The sequence below is a fragment of the Hippocampus zosterae genome, chromosome 3 (assembly GCF_025434085.1).
Source record: "Hippocampus zosterae strain Florida chromosome 3, ASM2543408v3, whole genome shotgun sequence".
Classification (NCBI taxonomy): Eukaryota; Metazoa; Chordata; class Actinopteri; order Syngnathiformes; family Syngnathidae; genus Hippocampus; species Hippocampus zosterae.
In genome coordinates this window covers 26,660,714-26,683,704 of record NC_067453.1, presented here as the reverse complement: position 1 = coordinate 26,683,704, position 22,991 = coordinate 26,660,714, and the positions used below count along the sequence as shown (strand labels likewise).

The 22,991-nt window shown below is 43.7% G+C and overlaps 3 protein-coding genes and 1 long non-coding RNA gene across 5 annotated transcripts in view; 2 read left to right on the top strand and 2 right to left on the bottom strand.

Moving 5' to 3' along the window:
- Nucleotides 1–5,290, top strand: part of si:ch211-272n13.3 (ankyrin repeat domain-containing protein 36A) — a 77,369-nt gene extending 72,079 nt beyond the window's left edge. The window contains exons 33-46 of the mRNA XM_052061955.1: nucleotides 306–811; nucleotides 889–1,041; nucleotides 1,169–1,344; nucleotides 1,504–1,597; nucleotides 1,697–1,723; nucleotides 2,076–2,153; nucleotides 2,445–2,579; nucleotides 2,692–2,804; nucleotides 3,095–3,245; nucleotides 3,338–3,535; nucleotides 3,655–3,878; nucleotides 3,963–4,155; nucleotides 4,509–4,554; nucleotides 4,626–5,290. Of these exons, the coding sequence (XP_051917915.1) occupies nucleotides 306–811; nucleotides 889–1,041; nucleotides 1,169–1,344; nucleotides 1,504–1,597; nucleotides 1,697–1,723; nucleotides 2,076–2,153; nucleotides 2,445–2,579; nucleotides 2,692–2,804; nucleotides 3,095–3,245; nucleotides 3,338–3,535; nucleotides 3,655–3,878; nucleotides 3,963–4,155; nucleotides 4,509–4,554; nucleotides 4,626–4,756 (2,225 nt within the window). The 3' untranslated portion in view covers nucleotides 4,757–5,290. The remainder of the gene's footprint in view (nucleotides 1–305; nucleotides 812–888; nucleotides 1,042–1,168; nucleotides 1,345–1,503; nucleotides 1,598–1,696; nucleotides 1,724–2,075; nucleotides 2,154–2,444; nucleotides 2,580–2,691; nucleotides 2,805–3,094; nucleotides 3,246–3,337; nucleotides 3,536–3,654; nucleotides 3,879–3,962; nucleotides 4,156–4,508; nucleotides 4,555–4,625) is intronic.
- Nucleotides 5,291–8,795: 3,505 nt separating this feature from the next.
- Nucleotides 8,796–12,430, bottom strand: LOC127598370 (myoD family inhibitor domain-containing protein-like). Of its 2 annotated transcripts, XM_052062209.1 has the most exons (4): nucleotides 11,768–12,430; nucleotides 11,517–11,578; nucleotides 11,205–11,402; nucleotides 8,796–9,098 (listed from the first exon to the last, which is right to left on the bottom strand). In XM_052062209.1, exons 1-4 carry the CDS (start codon nucleotides 11,821–11,823, stop codon nucleotides 8,827–8,829), a joined length of 588 nt encoding a protein of 195 aa, XP_051918169.1. In that variant the 5' UTR covers nucleotides 11,824–12,430; the 3' UTR covers nucleotides 8,796–8,826. The 2 variants fall into 2 exon arrangements, with proteins under 2 accessions (XP_051918169.1, XP_051918170.1); XM_052062210.1 differs by having other exon boundaries at nucleotides 11,517–12,430.
- Nucleotides 12,431–14,143: 1,713 nt separating this feature from the next.
- Nucleotides 14,144–22,638, bottom strand: LOC127598320 (forkhead box protein P2-like). The gene is made up of 15 exons (XM_052062112.1): nucleotides 22,426–22,638; nucleotides 21,447–21,551; nucleotides 20,328–20,411; nucleotides 20,153–20,237; nucleotides 19,596–19,740; nucleotides 19,382–19,486; nucleotides 18,769–18,856; nucleotides 18,499–18,621; nucleotides 17,746–17,890; nucleotides 16,749–16,819; nucleotides 16,536–16,637; nucleotides 16,238–16,359; nucleotides 15,616–15,673; nucleotides 15,440–15,547; nucleotides 14,144–15,381 (listed from the first exon to the last, which is right to left on the bottom strand). The coding sequence occupies exons 1-14, from the start codon at nucleotides 22,636–22,638 to the stop codon at nucleotides 15,470–15,472; spliced, it is 1,524 nt and encodes a 507-aa protein (XP_051918072.1). The 3' UTR covers nucleotides 14,144–15,381; nucleotides 15,440–15,469.
- LOC127598396 (uncharacterized) lies at nucleotides 17,848–21,580 on the top strand. The gene is made up of 4 exons (XR_007961914.1): nucleotides 17,848–17,959; nucleotides 18,472–18,579; nucleotides 19,400–19,507; nucleotides 21,433–21,580. It is a non-coding gene; the product is annotated as an uncharacterized LOC127598396 (long non-coding RNA).
- Nucleotides 22,639–22,991: the final 353 nt, after the last annotated feature.

Genomic DNA, 22,991 nt, shown 5'->3' with positions numbered 1-22,991 from the left:
ACCCGTCACACACCTACTTCTGTTCTACCGGACTTGCATCCTAGTCGACTTATGTCCTTGTGGACAAGTGTCTTTCTTTACTTGTCCAAATGGACTTGCATCCTTATCTACTTGTGTCAGAATGTATTTGCAGCCTAGTGTACCAGTATCCTCGTCCACCCGTTTACCAGTCTGCTTGCACCCTCGTGGACTTTTGCCCCTGTCCACTTGTTTCCGAGTTTACTTACATCCTATTGGACACAACATTGCAGAGTGTGACCTATTCCGGGTCGTGGAACAACACTGACTCAGACTTATCTGTACAGGTGAGGTATCCAGTCAGCACGAAGCAGTCAGCAGCCTTTCCCAGAAGTTGTCCAAGGCAGAGGCGCACGCCAACGGCATGGAGAACGAGGCCCATCGGGTCATGCTGCAGCTGACTGAGAAAAACCTCCTGCTGAACACCGTGCAGCGCGAGAGCGACCAGATAGCCACGCGCGTTAAAGAGCTTGAGGCCGCTCTGCAGGCCGAGAAGGAACTGGTCACTCGGGCCGCAGCGCGCCAAGAGGCTACACAGGAGCGCCTAGCCCAAGTGCAGAGTGAAGCCATGTTGCTGCGGCAACAGCTGGAGGAGGCTCAAAACAAAGGTGTTGCAAAGGAGAATGCCGTGACAGACGCCCAAAAGTCTTTCAGTGACATTTTGTCCAAGCTTCGCGCCGACTGTGAGGACAGAGTACAACTCGTGCAGGACCGCAATCAAGACCTGGCCGCAAAAGCTGCTGAACTACGAGAACAAATCCACCAGTTACAGGAAGAGAAAAATGAGAGAGAGGTGAAAGCACAAGCTGAAACTTTTCACCATCATGACCACATTAAAGTGATTTTTGTTTTGTTTTCTTCCTGGCACAGGCAAGTCAGAGGCAGCTGCAGCAGGAGTTAGCAGACTCATTAAAGAAGCTGTCCATGTGTGAAGCCTCTTTGGAGATCAACACCCGCTATCGTAATGATTTGGAGGAAGAGAAGACTCGACTCATCAACGACATGGACAGTCTTAAAGAGAAGGTCATGACGGGGAACAGCGCCGACTGACTTTTCACCTCATTGGCTCATTTGTGGTGCTGATGAGAAATGAAAACACGCACTCGGCATTTTATTTTTTTAAACAGTGCTGATCTTTTCTCTCACTCAGATGATTGAGCGAGAATCCCAGTGCCTTCAAGGTGAGAAACATGTGAACGACCTCAGATGTCGTCTGGACGAACGAGAGAAAGAACTCGGCGCCGCCACTCAGAAACAGCAGGAGGCGCTGTCTGCTGCCGCTGCCGCCAATGTCGTAGTCAAACAGCTGGAAGAGGCTGTGCAAAGGTAAATGTTGACAGTGTGTTCTCACTGTGCAACAGAGAGCACAGTTTTCAGTCGGGAATCAATCCTACACACTCTTATTTTATTTATTTATTCATTTGGCGTCTGCCGCTGTTGTGAAAGCGCTATATAAATCAGCATGTATTGTATTGTATTGTCTAGGCTGGAGATTGAGAATGTCAAGCTCGAGGCTGCTGCGAAGCAACAGGCGAACAAAATTGAAGCACTTCAGAAAAGCTCTCAGGAGGAGGCAAGGGTGAGTGCAACTCATTTGCATTCACACTTTTATAATACACAACGACATTACTTGTACTCTCCCGATTTACATATTTAAGCGCATGTATTTTGTTCCCAGCTATCTGACAGTGCGAATGGACAAATGGTTGGTGTTTTAGATTTTGATTTAGTTTGTCTCTGACTTTTGCCAAATGAAATTCGGGGCCGATTCTCTGGTGCCTTTGAATATATTCAGCTCACACCATGCAAACAATTATTCAACGTGGCACCCATTCATTGTTGGAGGTTTTTATTGCTGACCGCACTGATTCTTTTCCTTTCGATGTCTGGGTCTTTCACTTCTCTTTTTCGAGCTGCATGATGCATGTTCCAATCTATCCGGAGTCCTCAGTAGCCCTTTAAATATTCAAATCAGCCATTTGCTTCTTTATTTTCAATAAACACAACACTTCAGGCACCATCATATTAAACTGTAACGTTTGTTCTTGCCTCTGTAGGTCAGAGATCGTTTGGAAGATTTGGTGACCAACCTACAAAGTAGTAAGATGACTTTAGAGGACCAACTCAGTAAAGAAGTGAGCGCAATATTTACTTTAGCTGTTTTATTAAGAATTGCATTCGATAAAAGCAGAAATGGAAAGAGGTGCCCACACTCTGGAAAGTACTTTAATAAAAGTACAGATACTTGTTTAACGCGACACTGATCACTAGCCTAAGGTAATAGACTAGTAAAGTCAGAATTATTGTCCCTTTTTGAATAAAAAAAAATAGTTTTAAATCCTTTGTGGAAACCGATTTAATGCCGTGTATTAAGTTTTTTCCAAACAAATGTCTCGCTTATGTATATTTTCTTTCAATGTGTTCAGGTGCATAAGCAAAGCATGTTGTCGAACAGCGCCCACGACTCGCAGGCCATGTGGGAGGAGGAGCTCAAGAGCCGCTCCAAGTTGGGACTTCGTCTCGCAGAGCTCGAAAAGGAAAAAGGAGAACTCAGCAGCCAGGTGAGTGTCATTCTGATTTGAACCACCAGAACAGTGTAACAGCAAACACTCCTGTAGTCTTCATACCTACCCCCCTCCCCCTTTGTTGATGGCTTTTGTGGTGTGTGTTAAGGTGGAAACAGAGAAGAAGAAAGCAAAGAAAATGGCAGAGCAGAAGAAGGCTGTCGATTATCGATTGGAACAAGAGATGGAGAGAAACACAGGGCTTCAAAGGGAAATAAACAGGTGAGTCCTGAGCACCGCCTTTCATTTGTCTCACCTGGGACTGACATGGCCTCCCATTTCATATTTGCAAACAGCACCCCATGGGAGAGCAAGCATCTCGAGGTATAGAATAGTCCCGATTTTGACAAAATTAGAACTTTTTTTCTTTCATCGTTGCAGTGGCATTCAAAAGACACTTGACCTTTGAACCCGATTGTTGGGTCAGACGAATTTTTAGCATTAGTTTGTTTTGTAAACATCCCATTGTAGTTCACACTAATGTGTTTTTTCTCTCCCCAAATTAATTTAAGGCTACGGACTCTATGCAAAACGGCAAAGAGGACGGCGGAGAAAATGCGCGGTGGCGGCGCAGGCGACTTTGCTTCTCCGCTCAGCAGTCTAAAGGTGGACCTGGGAAGACCCAGCTGGGCTGATGGAGCTTTTGATGGAAGAAGAGAAAAGGTTTAGTTCATCTGATGCATCGCTGTCATTTTAACCTATGTCACCCACACAGTATTTGAGCGGTTTTATCAAGCCCTTCTGGTCTCCTACAGGGAGAGCTGGAGAGGGGAGCGTTCCAAGGCAGCCTGTCGGACAGGAGGCTACTGGAGGAGGAGGTGCTCAACCTCAAACGCAGAGTGGAGGCCTCCGAGGTCGAGCAGAGGCAGATGGAGCAGTATCGGCGAGAGGTGGAGGAGAAAGCCCGGCAGGAAATTCATCATAAACTACAGGAAGTCAACCTTTTCCTGCAGGTAGAGTATAAAATAACGAGTCGGCTGACTTATGTGGTGCACCTGCTCAATCAAATTAAAACAAAGGTAGATTGGATATTGATGAAGTTTTTTATTTATTTATTTATTTTTACTCCCAGTCTCAAGCGGCAACCCAGGAGGCACAGGACCAGATCCAAGCGGCCAACGAGGCCAGCCTGCGCTTGAAGATCCAAGAACTGGAGAGCGAACTGAACCGAGCCCGAGCCTTCCAACACGACACCCTCAGCCAAAGAGAGTCCGCGCACACGGAGCTGGAGCGCTTCGAAGAACTCTACCAAGAGGAGCAGAAGCTGCGCAAATCTCTCTCCGACGATCTGAAACGGTCTGATCGTGGCTGCTTTATAAAAAAAAAACAACATTCAGCTCCAAGTCACGTCGTCAACTATTTGTTGTTTTCTGTGTACAGGACTAATCATCAGTTCACGGAAGCCAGTTCCAGGTTGGTCAACGAGCGAGGCGGGTCTCTCCTCACCCCCCCTGGACCGCCGTCATCTGGGCTTGTGGTCCCTCTGGGCGGCCCGTCCAGAAGCCTTTCCCCTCGGCTACTTGGCCCTGTGGCGGAAGGACAAAGCAGTAGTGTGGAGGACTACCTGATCATGGTATGTTCACAATAATACGCCGCACAGTGGTGCCTTGACTTGTAGTACGAGTGTCCCAGTGTATGAGTTTTGAAGTTCCAAAGCCAAGGTGATATCATCTTAGTAACGTCCTCTCGACATAAGATGCCGTCATGTCTCTCCTGACGTTTCTTCTCTAAGTACGATCCATTTCAATCTAAAATTGTCGCCTCGAACTGTCGACTTGCTTCAACCTTTGTGGTTTCTCCTTCAAGGACACTTCTTTTCCTCCGCCCCAATGCCTGCCGCTTATTAGGTTGCCGATGTCCTTTCAGCAAGACCAAAATAAGTCGAGATTTCATGAAAATCATATTGCAAATTGTTGTTTCCTTCAGATGCAGCGCCAGTTGGACAGAAGCATATCAAGGGAACTCAACAAAGGTGCGAGAACAATCCCTCGACAACGGCTATCGCGTTGTATTTTGCATCCGCATCCATTTTTGCCTCCTCAGCCTCGGCGGAACTTGACGTCTCCTTGGCCCGCATGTCTCCGGTGGGCTCCGCGGCAAGGGTGGACCTGGACCCCGTTAGCAGAGCAAAGCAGCAGTACTTGGAAGTCCTAAAGAAGAACCATGAGGTCTAAGAATCACTCGAGGGGGTCCCAGGAGTAACGCGTTGAGGTAGAAATGTTTGGCTCCCGTGTCACCACTGACCTCTTCATGTGTGGCTCGTCAGTAGATGCCGAACAATTTACTCTTATCTTGCATCATTAAAGGGAGTCGCAGAGAAATATTCAGTCAAAGGTCACTTTTAATCAGCAACTAGTATTCGAATGTTATCGTTATTGATAATGTTGCTTGTTTCACGGTTGGTCATGGGAACGAAAAAGGTCCTGGTTAACATATTTCTCAATGAACACAATTTTGTTTTTGTTTTTTGAACAGAGGAACCCCAAGTTAAGTCTGTATTCATGTCACTAATTTTAAAGGGGTCGATTTTTTGGAGGGGTGGTGGCGCACCCAGGAGTTTTCTTTCTGCAGCGTTGAAAAAATGTACAGGATGTTTGTCTGTTAACCAATACTGTATATAAAACTGCAAAACCCCCACCTTGCTGTAAATTTCAGGGGTTTAAGTTGCATGAGAAAGCCAATAAAATGACTTGAAGTGAACTTCAAAATGTCACCGAGTTGGGAACTTTCAAAATTGCTGAAAAACCAATAGCTTAGGGCAAGGGTCCTTTGAAATTATTAGATTGATTTATTCATTCATTCATTCATCTTCCTAACCGCTTGATCCTCACTAGGGTCGCGGGTGTGCTGGAGCCCATCCCAGTTGTCTCCGGGCAGTAGGCGGGGGACACCCTGAATCAGTTGCCAGCCAATCGCAGGGCACACAGAGACGAACAAACATCCACGCTCACATTCACACCTAGGGACAATTTAGAGTGTTCAATCAGCCTGCCACGCATGTTTTTGGAATGTGGGAGGAAACCGGAGCACCCGGAGAAAACCCACGCAGGCCCGTGGAGAACATGCAAACTCCACACAGGGAGGCCGGAGCTGGAATCGAACCCGGTACCTCTGCACTGTGAAGCCGACGTGCTAACCACTGGACTACCGGGCCGCCTAGATTTATTTATTTATTCATTTATTGTTTGAAAATCAAGTCCTTCGTTTTCCTCAAATTACACTTAAAATGGTGGCTTGTAAATCTTGGAAAGGACACTCTCGACAAAGTTAGCAAGATTCCCTGAGTAAATGCTGCTATTTGCAAATTGCAATCAAGGTAAAATGATTTCATACGTATTTCATCCAGAACAAAAAAAGATGACACAAATAACCCATCAATAGTTTCTCTGTTGCCTCATTTCATTCAACCACATTTATCCATCCATTATCTGAACCGCTTTATCCTCTTGAGGGGCCGTCGATCCGATCCCAGTTGACTTGGAACATGAGTGAGCCGGTTTAAAAGTGCAAGAAAAAGGAAAAAAAAAAGATTTTGCAAAATGAAGTATTCCTAACAATTCATCTATTCAAATCTCTTTCAAATAGCATCTTTTCAGTCCTAATATGTCGAAGCAGTTTAATAGATATAAATACTACATTTGACTATTCATGATAAGGTACACTTGGGTTATTTACTTCAACACAACAAAAGTATTTCAAAAGTGTTCTCCTTAAACCTGCTGATACGTCGAACACCGACACATTGTTATAAATCGGCGTCTTGACTGAAGAAACGGCAATATTTGCAGCTGACCTCCACTGACGCAATTCTACGTAGTTTACCTTTCATGCAGTTTATAACGAGCAGTAATTGCAGGCATCTTATTCTCATGACAGGGAAGGGGCCGGGGGGGACGAGTGCCCCCACCACGCTTGTCTTTTCCATTGGCTTTGATCCACCCCCTTCTCGTGTGAGATATTCAGATGTGCTCACATTTATTTTGGTTTTCTTTACCACAGATGGGCACATCTGACAGACTGACTATTAAGTGTTATTATTTCTTTCTCCTACCCCAGCCCTCCCCCAATTGATGCCACTTCACACACTACATGTAAAGCTCGCTTTGATTGAGGAGGTTACAAGCATCAGATTTACATGTGGCCAAGAATACAAATAGACACATGATGAATGAAAATGTGGGGAGTTGAAAGGATTGAGGGTTTTTTTTTCTAATGAAAGTTATGACGGTTAAAAACAAAGCTCTCCTTGTCGGGTCATCTTTTTGTCATTGATGCTTAGTCAAAAAAAAAAAAGAAGAAACAAAAGCAAAGTCTTGTCATGTGCAAATACATAAATTTATCAAACTTTTTGCTGTTGCCTTAATCCAGGTGTGGGGATTTTTTTTCTATCAGGAAGCACACTCAAGAAAAAATGTGAATTAAAATTAAGGCTGAATGATTAAAAAAGCGGTCAATTTTTTTTCCCCTCATTATTGTGATTGCAATTTAATCTGCATGTAATATTAGTTATATATTTTATTGAGGTCCTCTTTCTGTTTACTGTATTTGTTTTAACAAACACAAGCATTTGATTGATCGATCAACAATAAACGATATCAAATCATCATGCAAATATTTGGCCTGGCTGTGTAGCCTTATGCTTAAAAAAACAAACAAAACAAACAAAAACTCACTTAATGTTGAAGACACTTTCGTCATTTACTTCAGTTTGAGTTGTTAACTTACTTAACACTTTGACTTGCGGTCTTTTGTATGCCGCAAAAGGAACCTAGATAAGAATTGTATGTTTCTTCAAGTTTTTATCTTGAAACATTTTCTTGTTTTGAACCAAAAACTAAATGATTGTTTTTAATTATTCCTCAAATAATCATGATTCATATTTTCAATATTTAACCGTGCAGGCCTACACCAGGGCATGGTAAGGTTGAATCAAAGCAATCTTCTCATTTGCTGACCATGTGTTTTTTTTCTAATTGTTTTTCAAAATTGACTTTTGCCATGACGCTATTAACTCTCTCAGGGACTGTGGTGACTACAGTGGACGGCTTATCGAGTTATCAGGTTAGCGGGCATGAAAGGGTGAAGCTCGCTTCCCTACCGCCAATAGACTCTACGCAACAAGGAAGGGCTCTACTTTAGGTACACTCACGTTTTGTGCCTGCGTTTGTTGACGTGTTTATATGCAGTCCAATCTTGTTGACTACAATATTTCTTTTTCCCATGTTGTCTGGCCAGAAAGGTGATTGCCGTGGTCGCCGAGAAGATGGTGTCAATGTAGCCAGAATAATGTAGCTGCTGAGTGGAAGTTTGAAGTCCTCGGTTGTGGCTTGAGAGTAGAACAAATTGAGACGGACAAGCGGAACAAACGCGGGTGTATGTTTGTTAGCGTCCACCCGCTGCCGTCCAAATGAGACATCGCCACTCTTTCTTGTCAGCAGCAGAATAACAATTGTCTTAAACGCCATTTAAACGCACCTCCTGGCTCCCCCTCCAGACGGATTGACAATCATTTTTATTTTTTTATTGCATGCCGTTTTATTTTTGGCTGTTTACTTTCTGCTTGTCATCCCACTTGACGTCCTTTTTAAAGAAAAACCGTCATCCGTCGAGAAGATCTTAGGCAGACTTAAAGCTTTCTTTTATGTTCTAAGACAAATACGTGAAGGGATTCAAGGGGGGGGGGGGCGATGACAGACTCGGTGTCGCCCCGCTCCTCGGCTCCTCACGTGGAAGTCAATGCCACGATATTACAACAAGACACTTTGCTCTCCGATAACGAACAAGGAGGGCCCTTATGCAGGTCAGAGTCATTAAATGGCGCTTAATGTACGGAAACGATGTCTCCCCCCCCCCCCCCTCGAAGTAAATAGTTTTGAAATTAAAAAAAAAAATCAATTTGATGAGTCCCACGCTGGCTGTCCAACAAAACTTCACTGACAGATAATTGGCCCTGGCGCATTTATTTTAATACTTCAAAAGCGACTCACTGTTTTGTTTCTGTTTTGTTCCAAAACCTCATAGGAAATAAGTTTTTTTTTTGCCGACACTGTCATCATCGTAACAAATGAGATGATTAAACGGCACCTTTACATGCTCACTTATGTGGAGCACAATTTCAGCTTGGACATGAGAAGGGTGACCGTCCACTTGCACAAAGGTATCAACCCCAAAGTTCCATCGTTTCATCTCACTGCATCCTCATTCTTATTTTTTCCCACAGTTCTTTCTCAGTCCCTGTCGTCTCCTAGTTGCGGTGGCAAATCCGACAGCACTCAATGCAAAACTCCAGACACTCTGTCGACTCTCCACAGGACTGGAAGAGGACCGAGTGGCAATGGGCGTGGCAGGCGAGCTCCTCCACGGGCGCCCGGGGCAGCGTGCCGCAGGAGCGGGCGCAGGCGCCGCAGCAGCAAGCGCAGAGTCTGAGCGTGCCCGACGCGCAGGTCTCCAGCAGGGCCAGCAGCAGCACGGAGCATTGGCAGGAGAGGCAGGCCAGCAGCAGGTGAGCGCACGAGTCTGATGGACACAAACACTCACTTTGAGTATCTGCCCCATGCAATTATATTCATATATTCCCAATAAACCATGAATTTCCGGTATTTGTATGTTGCCGATGGATTTATCGTCCAATCAGATTTCGGCCGCTACATGTTGCCGCGTCGATGTAATCAGTCCAAGGCCTTCAGAATCAGTATTGCTGGTTGATGTCACTTAAAACATATTAGCAATGTGACTGTTTCTTAAACCAATCAGATTTCCAATTCTTCCTCACAGGGCCAATTTGCTGGTCCATTATAAAATTGACATTTTTCTGACCTGTACTTGGTTGGTCAAGTGTGGAAAAGGGGAGCAACCATAGCTGATGCAACAGTTTTTTTAAGGCTGGAAGAGTCGTTAATTCAACACAAACGCGATGAGCACACTCACGCGGGAGCTGCTGTCGACCACAGTTCCTACCTGGCCACTCGCACATCAGACTCACCAAGGTCATCACAAAATGTTTTTGATCTGGTCTATTTTTCCGACTTTGTTTTCCCCGAGATGGGCCTGGAATAGGCTTGAATGAATAATTTGAGTAAGAAATATTATTTTATTTCAGACATGCTAGTGCTTTCGCCAGCTAACGGCTCTACACTGATTCGTTGATCCTCACGTCACTCACCAGGCCAGACTCCGCCTTTTAAAGCTGCAAAAAGTGCAGCTGTTACATTAGAACTTGAGGACGAGGAGCCTAAAGTGGGCAAAAATAATACCTGTACTTCACGTCCCGCTGCATGTTGTGTTCAATATTGCAAAATGCTATCAGAGTACTCAATTCTGAAATGGTTCGATGGCTGGATTTATAAGCGGGGCTTCACTGGTCACTGGTTCACTGGCTTCACTTAATGATCCTTGAGCTATTTTGACAAAATCATGTCACCGAATTTTTATTTGGACACCTGGGCCCTGTTTTGAGAATTGTGAAAACAGTCGACCAAAACATACTTTTAATAAGATTTCTTTTTGTTTATTTTATTCCCCCCCCCCCCCAAATGCATTTCTGTGGCTGTCAGTTATGTACACATTTTGTCGCCTGTAAAATGTTTGTCCCTCTTTTAATATGCTGATGACGACTCGACTGTGCAGCTCCTCTTCTCGAGTGAACAACCAGAGGTCATCGCGTGTTCTAAAAGCCTGTCAGATAGCATCAAATCCGCAGCGTAATTGTTCCATTAACCCTAAAAGGACTCTCCCGTGTTTTGTTTGCGGTGCCAGGGAGAACTTGAAAGCCGCACTGATCATGTGCGATTGCGTTTTCTTAATCACAAAAGCCTTGTTCAGCCCTCCAGGGAGAGTCATCAAGAAAAAGGAAAAAGGCCACAAAGCCTCGCCGGTGATGAGTTTCCACCACAAAGAAGCTGTCGCCGCATAATTGCGCCCTACCCCAATTGGGTGCGTGTGAAATTGCCTACGTTAACCCCCGTGGTATGTTCGCGTGGATCTTAACGCGATGCTACCCGTTGTTTTAGTGCTCGTTTCCCGTTTTCATCCTCACAAGGACCAGTGGAGAAGCTTCTCCCCGTGGAGAAGCGTTTTGGCCTTTTCCCAAGTTAGCCACCTGAGTAGTACTCCCCCTAACACACACACAAATATGAATATAAGGTATGCTAATAGCTACGTGGAGACGGAGAAACAAACATCCTTATGTATTTATTTATTGTGTATCTTCATAGCAAGCACATATTCACACTGATGAAAAAAAACGACCACATGCATTGGTTGTTTTTTTTTGTTTTTTTTTTTTGCTTTTTCCTTTGGAGCTTCTCTTGCAAAGAAAAAAATTGGCTCTGAACAGATTCCTCAAAACTGACGATTTGACCCCCCCCCCCAAAAAAAAATCGACTGAATGACTGATTGTTATTTCGAGAAAAAAAAGTAAGAAGAACTAAGCCCCACCGTTTGGCAAGTGTTAGCGACCGTAGTAAAAGTTTTCGTTTTTCGGAACGAAAATCAAAAATCATTTGTTTTTGATTTTTTTTTTTTTTTTTGCCAACAGCTTTAACGCTCGGAAACATTTTTTTCTCGCGCCAAAGAATTTTTAAACACATTTTCTTGAATGTGTTTAAACCTGATTGCGCTTACCTGCAGGTGTAGCAGCAGGTGGTTTTGAGTCCGCCGCACTGCGAGAGTCGCGCGCTATACCCGAGCTGCGCGATCCAACGCTGTCGTTCGGGACCGCCGGGTCACATTGCGGGCGGTTGGCTGCGCGGGTAACACGTGGAGTGCTGTCGCGCACTGCAGAACTCGCTTGTGGCAAGGCTGACCCTCTCTGAGGCTGCGCTGCACGACACGGACGCACGATGAAGCTTCCTCATCCAATATGTAAAACAAACCAGCAAGTGTGTAAGAGTCTATATGTTACAGTCACATCACTGTTGACAAATTTCCACCTACTGTCGATGAGATCTGTTAACATGGTCACGGGAGGGTCTTCTGCTCTAAGTTGAAATGTTGCACTCCCTGGCATACATCAAAAACAATTTCTAGTCACCTGATTAGGCACAACTCCTGCTTGGCGTTTGCATATTAACCTCACGCTCGCGCGCCGCTTAGATTGGTTGACAGAGGACGTTGGAAGTTGCACGCGTGAAGAGTATTCGCCACGTTTCATGAACATTACATTGTAGAAAGTGTAAGGAGAGCACTTGCCTTCCTGAGTTTCGTCTTTTGTTTGTTGGCCCACCAGTGGAGATTCACCCATCCTCCTTCAAGACGTCCCCGGGCTCCTCTTCACGAAGACGAAACCCCACCCGACTAAGATGTGGGCCCCACTTTCAGGAAAAAGCGTGAGTAACCTTCTGTTCCGCTCGTGTTGCACTTCCAGCCACAGTGACTCTTCCTTCCCGTTTCCTGGCAATGCGCTCCAAACAAGCGGATCAAACATGGCGGAACGCCTTCACACGATGGAGCCACATGCCCCGCATGGATGTTAGCTTTAACGTCACAGCCTTTGGCTCACTTAGCGCAAGTCGGCCGTCCATTTTCTTGGCTTGTTGTGGGGCTGCGAGTGGGCCGAATCTTATCCCGGCTTTGGATATGCACCCTGGACTGGTCACCAGCCAATCGCAGGACACATATAGATAATAATAATAATAATAATACATTTTATTTGAAAGCGCTTTTCATCTCACTCAAAGACACTTTACAAGAGCATAAAAACACAGGATAAAAATGTGCATTTAAAACAAGCATACATAATTTACAAAAGTTCATTTGGATGAACAAAAGAAAAATTGGTAAAAAAGATTAAAAGGTAAGGTAAAGGTAAGTATTAAAAGATAAGACAAGCAACTGCTCACATTCTCATCTGTTGACAATTTTAGAAGCTTTAATTTCTATTATTCCAAGATGGGATCGGAATTCAGATCTTTGGAAGGCAGATGGGCTGCCTACACATTTGTTTAAAAAAAATTATATATACAATACAATACATGAAATACAATACAATGCAATGCATGCTGATTTATATAGCGCTTTCACAACAGCGGCAGCTGTAACAAAGCGCTTAACAAAACTGTTAACATAAAGTAAAATAATAAACACAACACATAACAAAACACGGACAGTCATGCAGTCCTAACCACTTTTCCGTCACACGCTTTGTGTTTGAAGTATATGTATATTTATTTAGTTATTTTCGGGCATCTTAATGAGAGAAAGTAAAATGTAAAAGTAAAATTTGATCAAAAAATATAAATTATTTTCTATGGATTTTTTTTCTATTAAAAAAACAAAACAACAATATTAAATAAACTCTTTATCCTTAGAGCCAAAATAAATAAATAGAGCCACGCATACGGTATATAATAGCAATTATCTTAAAGCGTAGTAAGTATTGATCTGGATGATTGGCTGATGCCTTGTGATTGGACATGTGACAGCTTCATCATCATCTTCATTTTCCTCATTATTATTATTACTTCTCCATGAGTAGAAGATGCTTGATAATGATGCTTTCCAAAGTACTTGACAGTGTGTGTGTCTGTGCATGTGTCTGTGTGTGTGTGTGTCAGATGAAAGATACAAACGCGCACGCACACACACACACACACACACGTGAAAAGCGTTGAGGTTGTCTTCTCGGTAAACACACAAGTGGCGGGAGGGTGTCATAGTAGTGACAGCCAATCACCTCAAAGGCGTCGTTGGAGGCGGGAGCAACGCGCAAGCTAACTTGTGATCAGCCCAGACAATTACTGACATTAGTCACAACATGGCGCCTTTGTTCTCACTAGCCTGGTGAAAGCTGCACTTTTCAGCTTGGATGAGACGACAGCGTGCCGCCGACGCCTCAAGCTCTCAATTTGACGCTTTCTTGAGTGTTTTTCGCAAGCCGCGATGATGCGCCGGAGCCGGGCAAACTTTTAAGAGGCAATATTCCAAAAATGTTGATCAAAATGAGTTGAAAATGAAACATTTCGGTTGTTCCAAAACTGGGGGGCAATTTAGAATTGTTTGGGTTTTTTTTTTACTTTGAAATTTTTGGGGGGTTCGTTTTCAAGTATGATAGGTCATAAACGGTCATAATTGCAGTCGCCCATCAATGGTACACTTTTTGTATGAGCTATTTTTTTTGTCATACAATCTGTTTGGTGTGCAGGGTTGTTTCGGGTTGCCTAATCAGGCATATGAAAAACATATTTAAAAAACACTGAAAAAATCCTTGAAAATAAAAAAATATATTTTTGAATACACTTTATCGCTTATACTTGTTAGCTTTTTTTTTAAAACTATGCTCAATAGTCCAAAACAAATTATATCATAAAAAGAAAACCCTTGATATGATGATGGTTGAGTGAATTTCAGTGACTCATTCCACCACGACTAAAAATGGAGCAAATGTGAAGAATAAAAAAGAGGTCTCACGTCTACCCACGGCCGGTGCAATTAGCTTGATGATGTCATTTCTGCTGAGCGATGGAGTTTATTTTATTTTTTTTAAATTTGCTCTAAATGGCTAAAAATGTTTTCGTAGCAGGGTTATGTGTAAATTGAGAGCCACAAACTTGGCGCACAATTATTACTCTTTCAAAGATGTCTGTGATTTCGGAGGGGGAAAAAAAAAAAGAGCCCTCGACTAAAAATCACATCACAAAATCTGCAATGATGCTCACTCGTTTTTCGACGCCTGGCCAATGACAAATGTGCTCTTTTGCTCATTTAGCATCATGCTGCTTGTCACTCGGCATTCATTTGCATTCATTCATTGATCACAAACACCAAATCACTCTTTGGGTCTTGTTTTTGGATCATTTCATTTTGTCCAACCATGATCCAAACTAAAAAGTAAACAAGTGCATTTAACCTAACATAGCAACCCCAACATGACTGGATATCGGTCTCCATAGCTCCATCTTGGAGCTTGACCGGGTGTTTTTTTTTTCCCCACACCGACATGGGCTGGTGCAGTCCCCACTGAGGATTGTTGCTTGAACTGAAGAAACGTTCTAAGACGAGAGACGAAAACGTCCTTCAAGACAACCAGAACAGTCCAGTTGCGATTGATTCGTTGTCCTGAGAATGAAATAACCTGGAGGAACGGTGAATATTCTTGAGCTTGGTGTCAATACTCATCATGACGCTTAAGTAGACACCTGCACTAAAATAGATCACATTGACACACTGTATGTGAATTTAATAAAAAGTCCTCAGTCAATAATGAATTGATGATGATATTTATTAAGGAGACACATATTGCAAAGTCATTATTAGATGGTTCCACAATTTAGGGCGACGGGGTGACTTCGTGGTTCCATGGTCTGCCTCACAGTCGCGAGCCCCTCGGTTTGAACTTCAGCTCTGGGCTAGTCGTGTGGGGTTAGCTTGTTCTCTCGGTGCTTTTGGTGGTTTTCTTCAGATGCTCCAACTTTCTCACACGTTCCCAAACACATGCACGCTCGGAACATCGGAGCATCTTCATTGTCCATAGGCGGGAATGTTTGTCTTAATGTGTCCTGTGAGGGACTGGGGACCAGTCTGGGGTGTACCCCGCATCTGGGTCACCTGGGATAGGCTCCAGTGCAACCGCGACCCTTGTGAGGATAAACAGTATCAAAAAAAAGTAGAGGGAGGACCACAATTGACACCATTACATAATGTAGAGTATATTTCACATCCAGTGTTTAATCGTAAAAGATTAACTCATCGGAGGAGTCACAACAAGTCGTAATCGTTGATTTGAGTCCTGTTGAGCTGCGGTCCGCCATTGTTCACCGTCACGGGTTCTCGGCAGTGAGAGTGTAACATGTTCAAGTGAAAGCTGTCAGGGAAAAAATATGTATATTTTTTTAATGTTTTTTTTTTCTGAGATTTTACACGCACCTTTCAGTTTCAAATTCGGCAAATGGTCACCATTGTGCTGGCGAGTCCAAGCTCTTAGTGTTTCCGTGCATGAATCCCGGCGACGTTGCGTCTGTAAATGACGTCTGAGAGACAAAAATAGAGCTAAATATGTTTTCTCAACCATTTCCTGTTGAAAGTGAACACGTCTTACCTGTGAGCGGGCATTCGAAACCGATCCAAAGTGGGCGCTCCTCATCAGTAGTGAACTCCTGCGAGAGAACCATTTCATCATGAAAAATCTATTTACTACGTGATTGGGATCTCAAGTTAAATCAAAATTAAAAAAAAGATCCGAAGATGGACCACAAATAGCCCAAATTTGCACATGAGTCACACCCATTGAAATGCATGGGGAGAAAATAACTATCGTTATTTGTTTTTTGTTTTGCACTATAAGGCGCATCGGGTTTTAAGGCGCAACTTCAATGAATGGCCTATTTTAAAACTGGTTTCATATATGGGGCGCACCACATGATAAGGCGCATAGAATAGAAGCTACAGTAGTGGCTGCGGTTGCTTTAAGCATCCACTAGATGGAGCTACGCTAAAGGGTATACAATACAATACAATACAATACAATACAATAGTTTTATTTCTATAGCACTTTCATAACCGCTGTAGCTGAAACAAAGTGCCTTATAGAACATTTAAAATACTACGTCCAAGAAATCCGAATATAGATCCTTATACAAGGCTTTGTGGCAATGAAGCGGTAAAAAAAATTTCAAGGCGTTAAAGCGACTCATGATTGCGCCGCGTGTCTGTTGAACTACCCCGTCATCTTCTGCGACCGCCGCCGCTGGTATTCCGCCTCGTCCACCGTCCACACGGCGCCTTTCGGGTTCTCCACACGCACGAAGCATCTGTGCAGGCTCAGGTTGTGGCGCACGGCATTCTGACACCAACATGACAAATATTTTGAGAGAAAATGGAACCACAAAATCAGCTCGGAGAAAGACGATATCAATTATTATGGAAAGTTTACTTTTTAATTGCTTTATACAAAGACAGAGGATATAAAAGTCTGCACACCCCTATTCAAATGTCCGTTTCTTACGTGCGTTTTTTTACCTTCCACGTGGCGGCGTTGCGGCGGAAAAAGGCGAAGGTCCTCGTGAACCAAGTATAGATCTCGTTTAGCGTTAGCTGTGTGTCTGCTGATTCTACAATGGCCTGTCAAAGGAAAATGTCACCGAAGGGAAACTCGCTGGTTCTCATTAGATTTACTGTATGAGAACTTCAGATGAGAAAGAAATCAATGACAGGTGTCCTGGTAGATTGCACCTGTCTTATTAAGGTTGCGTATGTGAAAGGTGGTCTGATGTCAGCGTTCATGTCGAGGTCATGTTCTTTTTCTGTGAGAAGAGAGGAACGAGATGAAAACAGTTAGGAGTAGAAGAAACAATTTAAGATAAGATAAGATATCCTTTATTCGTCCCACACTGGGGAAATTTACAGCCTCCAGCAGCAAGAATGTATGTAGAAAGAAGAAAGGAGAAAGAAATTTGTAGGTCTTGTTGAGAATTAAACATTTTTACAATAATTTTTGGTCTGTTTTTGTGTGGGGCTGGGGGTGTCTGTCCATTTTTGTGGAAATTTAAATTTAAATTCAGTGGGACTTTTTTTTTTTTATTCGGGGAAATATATTACCATCTTCGGAGGAATTTTTTTTTGCCTGTTTTTTTATTTATTTATTATCTTCCGAACCGCTTGATCCTCACTAGGGTCGCGGGGGGTGCTGGAGCCTATCCCAGCTGTCTTCGGGCAGTAGGCGGGGGACACCCTGAATTGGTTGCCAGCCAATCACAGGGCACACAGAGACGAACAACCATTCGCACTCACACTCACAACTAGGGACAATTTAGAGTGTTCAATCAGCCTGCCATGCATATTTTTGCAATGTGGGAGGAAACCGGAGCACCCGGAGAAAACCCACGCAGGCCCAGGGAGAACATGCAAACTCCACACAGGGAGGCCGGAGCTGGAATCGAACCCGGTACCTCTGCACTGTGAAGCCCACGAGCTAACCACTGGACTACCGGGCCGCCCGCCTGTTTTTTTTTTCATGACTATTTTTCTGGTTGTGTTGAGGGTGTTTGTCTATTTTGGTGGATTTTTTTCGATTTATTACAGCATTTGGGGATAACCTGAATGTAATTCAATACACGCACATCCCAAAAGCATACACTTTTCAGGGGGCAAAATGCATTTTTGTTGACCCTTAACATTGCATCACCACAAAATGGACCAAATTTAGAAATTCCGGCAGAGAATATATGACCTGTAGAGTAGGCCAACCGATGATGGCGACGTCTCACGGCCCCAGCGCACGATGTAGGAGAGAGTCTCCCCCGCGGTGGGCTGTCGACGGGGGCCAGCGATCGGGGAGGATTCGGCGAGGGTGGGTCGCAAGCGACCGAGCTTGCCTGCAAGTGAACAAAAGGAGGTGTGAGGAGGACACCATGAATGAGCGAATGGATTGGCTTGTTTCAGAGGTAATTATCACACAAATGTCAGGCACAACAGGAGGTCCATTAGTCGCAGGGCGAAACTGTTTCGGGTGGTTTGTTATATAGGAGACGAACTGCTGATTTGGTTTATGGCCTCAATGCTAAGTGAACACGACAGAAGAACTGAGAAAGACATGACTGATTTGTAGTGAGTCGCAATTGATTTTTACTGTCAAACTAAACATAAAACAAAGAGAGTTACATGTTGTGGATTTAAAAGTACCACAATGCAAAGCACCATTGACGGGCTAATAAATAACATTATTCGTGTTATCACAACCCTTTAAGCAATGGATATTTGAACACAAACGGTGCATCAACACTTGTAGACAGACAACAATACTTATAGACATATATTCATATAAACATAAAACACAGTTCTATCATGGAGTGTTACTTGTCCTCACTGGTGAACGACGGCGGCAAAGCATCGCTGTCACAACCGTATAAAAATGCGGCAGAGAAAATGTGATGTTGCACAACTTTTGTCCACACAGACATCAGCCTATGCAAGTTACCTGTACCTGCGGACAAAGTGAGTCGGCAGACACGCCACGTGGCGTCAAAGGTCCGAAATGGGATTCCGCAGCGGGCGACAGCTGAAGGTGAGCCGTCATCGCTCGCAGGCGCTCTCGTTCCTTGCACAGCTGAAGGAACAAACAACGGCGAGATAATTGACATGGTGCAAGCTCATCGGCGCCGCCTACAAGAAACGTGTTCAGCCGTGGCACATTTGAGAGCAGGATCTTATGACTAGACGATAGCGGTGTACCTAATATTGTGGCCAGGCCCACCTGAAACTCCAGCTGTTGAACCACTTGCATCTGGACTCGACACTGTGCTGCACTTTTGTCATCCAGTGTGTGCTCGCCGCGCATGTGCCTGCAACACACACACAGATGAGAAAAGAGGGTCTGCGGCCACAAATTGATCATCAATTTTTTAAATGCGCCTGGGGAGCATTTAAAAAAAATCTGACCATATGACGCTGCTTGGCTTTCGTTGAAAAGACAACAAAAGTTTGAAGGTTTTATTCGCACGAAAAAAAAAAAAAGGCTACCACCTACCAGCTAAAAAAAATTATCTGACACTTCTTTACAACCTTTAAAAATAGTTTTGCAAATCAGTACTCAACATTACGTGAATCACAATTTCTGAAATTTATATTTGCGTCATTTCAGTATTTTAAGTCTGAACATTTTTTTTGTACAGCAAACTGAGAGACATCTCTCAAATCATATCAGACTTTAGATTTTAAAAAAACAAAACATTTGATTTTAGACATTTTTCTAATTTCAGTTCTTTTGTAGATCACATTCCCCCCCCATTTTCCAAATATGTAAATTAAAGAAGTCGGCAGTAGTAGCTCAGCTAGCTGGATGAATGAACATGAATCATTCCACTTACGTGATAAACTGGCTGTAGTTTTGGCAGGTGGACTCGCACCCGGGCCAGTTGCACACGCCGTGACCGTACAGGACATTTGGAGCTCCGAAGTCAGCTTGACTGAAGCTGGATGAAGAACCACATCAGGTGATGCAAACATTTTTTAAAAATATATATAACTCATGTTTTATGGTCTTCGCGTTAGCCCGAGGAGAATTGTGACAGCAGCTCGCACGTTTGACTCTCACGGCTTGTCGTCTTCTTCTCAGCGCCTTTGTGATCGCGTTTGACGGCGTTTTGTGCTTCTTCTTCTGCTACTGCTGCTCCTCCTTTTGTCATCTCCTTCGAAACCTCCTCCAACTCCACTGAGCTGATAGCGGCTAATCGACAAACGTTCGCATCATATAGCTTTTCGTAATGAATGAAATATAGAATATTGAAACTGGATTTTTTTCAGCAGTCAACGTCAGCTGATGCATTTCAGACCGAACTACTACAAATTTTTTTAAATGCCCCGGCCCTTACACACACACACTAAACAGTTTGAAAAATATTCCTGAATGCCCGTTCTTGCTTGCTTGCTGTCAAAAAAAAAAAAAAAAAAAGAGAGACCACATCCTACGTTGTGCTTCGAGATGACATTTGGTGCTATTGCGATACATTGAAATCAATTCTGACTTGCCCGTATTTTGCAAAAATCCATTGAAAAAAAATTCCGGAATCAAACTCTGCACTACAGTGCGGGTGCAAAAAGAAGAAACATGATGTGGCGGCGGTTCACAGCAGCTTTACCTGCGGGGGGGCGGGCTGATTGCTGTTGATGAAGCTGCTGCTGGATGTGCAGGAGCTGCTGGAGCGCCAGCTGCTCTGGAAGGAGCTGGCATGCAGACAAAACACCGCATATCGACTTGTCAAAACAAAACAAAACAAAAAAAAGTTACGCCATTAAATGCATCTCAGTCTTTACCTCTTGGCTTTTTTTGAGCGGCTGCTGCTGAAGCAAGCGCACGTTCATCTGCTGCTGTTTCTTGTAAAACTCTTTGAGATGATGCTGGAACAGGAAAATCAGAGCATGAGCTGACATCAAAAGCGATGCTTGACTGTCACGTGTGTCGGCTCGTCAACTTTTTACACCTCGAACAAGACTTGGTTATTCGTCGGAGACAAATTGGAGGTTTGTCACATGATGCCGTTTTAACTTCTATGTTCTCTATTGGACTTAAAAGTTAAATACAACTGAACTGTACTTCGCAACTGTACTGTCCTGGATTTACAGTCGGTTCACTTCACGTAACTTGGAACGTGTCAATGTTTAATTGCTCCCTTGACGCTGTGCTCTCTACTGGAGCAATTAATTGACTGCTTGATTTGATTTGAGCAGCTTCGGTCAAAAAAAAACAAAAAGCCAATGCAGAGTTTTACAGGAAAAGGCGAAGGGTGAAGTCGCCGAGTATTAAGCGCTTACACAAAATTCATCATCTCACACAATCAAATTAAGTCATGAAAAGAATGCGGGCGACTCGAAAGGTGGAGACTGGTTATCACGTCGGCCTCACGGTGCAGAGGTGCAGGGTTCGATTCAGGTCCGGCCTTCCTGTGGCGAGTTTGCATATTCTCCTGCGTGGGTTTTCTCCGGGTACTCCCACATTCCCAAAACGTGCATGGCAGGTTGATTAAACACTCTCAAATTGTCTCTAGGTTTGACTTTGAGCGCGAATAGTTGTTCGTCTATGGGTGCCCTGCGATTAGCTAGCAACCAGTTCAAGGTGGTCCCCCCGCCTGCTGACCAATGACGGCTTGGATAGGCTCCACCCCCCCCCCCCCCTCCACGACCCTTGTGAGGATAAGCCAAATAGAAAAAGGGGAAATGGTGGATATATGAAAAGAAAACAAAACCCGTTTTTTTTTCCCTGAAACATTTTCCGCCCCGCTAGCCAACAAAAGTGTAACCCCTTTCTTTTCCATGCTTGCTTCATATTTTTAGTCCGTACTTGAAATGTAAACATCCTTACATCAATGCTGAGTAAGAAGCTAACCGTTTTTTTTTTGTTTTGTTTTTTTTAATGAATTAGGACCGTTGGGATACCTGGTGGAGGATGAAGGCCTTCTGCTTGTGCTGCATCAGAGCGTGCAGCTGGCCGCTGGACAGAGGCCGCGTCACCTGACGAGGAGTCATCATGGCCAGGAAGACCTTGACAAGGAAAACCGTGGGCCGAATGACAAGAGGTCAGCTAATGACACACGCACGCGCCCAGTCACACGAAGACAGCGTGGCTGTGTTACAGCATCACGGAGGCTAAATGAGGTGGCCTCCGGGTTGAGAAGTTCATTAAGCGGCACAATTACATGCTTGTTGTGAGCCCGAATGGAAGTCGGACGCCTGTTCATGAAGGTGAGCGCACGCTGAATGACAAGGGAACTCGTTAACATGTCAAGAAATGACCGCTCGGCAAGATTTGACTTTGACGTGGACTGAAGACTCTCGCAAAAATATGCAGTATAGAAATTGCTGAAAAAAAGGGAAGACTGTGTATGAATTGAATACATTTTTCTTAGTCGTCAGAAAAATAAGAAATAAAATGACCACCCCCTCCCAAATAAATCTTTATGTATATCATCAGTTTATTTTTTTGACCTTTTTCGTGTAGACATTTGTAAAATGTCTGAGTATTTTCAAAAATGCCATACAAATTTGATTCATAGTTGAGAAATTAATGTACAATAACGACAACTAATGTACCAAATATTTATTTGGTTCATCGTCTGTAGTAAAAAAATGTTAGCTCACAAAATCAACAATCAACCGAGTTGTTTGCATTCCTGTTCTGCTCGCTGGCACATTGGCCTCATTGCTTGTTGCTAGGCGGAATTATTACAGCTTCACTGTCCCTGCCCCATTGGCCAGTAAAGAAATCTAAGTATGCCAGTCGATAAGGATTGGAAAAAAACGAGGCAGCATTTATTTTGCAATCGGATTTGCCGCTCTGCGTTCCCTCGAAAATTATCTAACGCGCTGCTCCGTTCTTCTGATCAAATAATGGAGGACTAGAAGAAGGAAGTGCTACCTGTTTAAGACCAAGATTGTCCAGAGTGCCTCCTCCTCCTCTTCCTCCTGCTTCTGCCACCTCTCCCCCGGGATCTCGGCGAGCATCTTCTTGGTTTGGGCGAGGAACACGAGAACACTCGGGCATTACACTGCGAGTTTGCTGCTGGGGAGGAAGAAAAAAAAAGTGGGCACAAGTCCTGCTTCTATGCAAGCAAGAGAAATAGTCCTTCATTTGCTACATTTGGAAAGGGTTAGACAGAAATAGATTAGCAGCTTTATTTTTAGAATATTTCCACGAATATAAAATATTAGCGATCCAATCCTCAATGACCGCAGGCTCACAATTTGTCAAGTTCCAACATTGTACACCTGGTAACAAAATGATCGCAACCCATAAAATATACAGAAACACTCTTGATTGACAAATTAAGCAATTTGTTCATCGCTATGCATTGCGCGCTAGCAGTTTTTTAACATATGCAGATGGTCATTTTGATCTCAAGACTAGTTAATAAATTTTTTTTTTTAACTACTAATCATAACCCCTCAATTTGATTTTCCTGGCGTTTGCATTTCACACACAAA

Bases quoted from the DNA above. Each gene is read 5' to 3' on its own strand.
- LOC127598370 (XM_052062209.1), bottom strand. From the start codon at position 11,823: ATGGGTGAATCTCCACTGGTGGGCCAACAAACAAAAGACGAAACTCAG. The intron at 11,579-11,767 runs GTGCTCTCCTTA...TATGCCAGGGAG, and splicing joins GACGAAACTCAGGAAGGCAA to TGCAACATTTCAACTTAGAG. The intron at 11,403-11,516 runs GTAGGTGGAAAT...CGTGTCGTGCAG, and splicing joins GTTAACAGATCTCATCGACA to CGCAGCCTCAGAGAGGGTCA.
- LOC127598320 (XM_052062112.1), bottom strand. From the start codon at position 22,638: ATGAAGGACTATTTCTCTTGCTTGCATAGAAGCAGGACTTGTGCCCAC. The intron at 20,412-21,446 runs GTATCCCAACGG...TTCCTGTTCCAG, and splicing joins AGGCCTTCATCCTCCACCAG to CATCATCTCAAAGAGTTTTA. The intron at 16,360-16,535 runs GTAAAAAAACGC...TGTTGGTGTCAG, and splicing joins GCAACGCCGCCACGTGGAAG to AATGCCGTGCGCCACAACCT.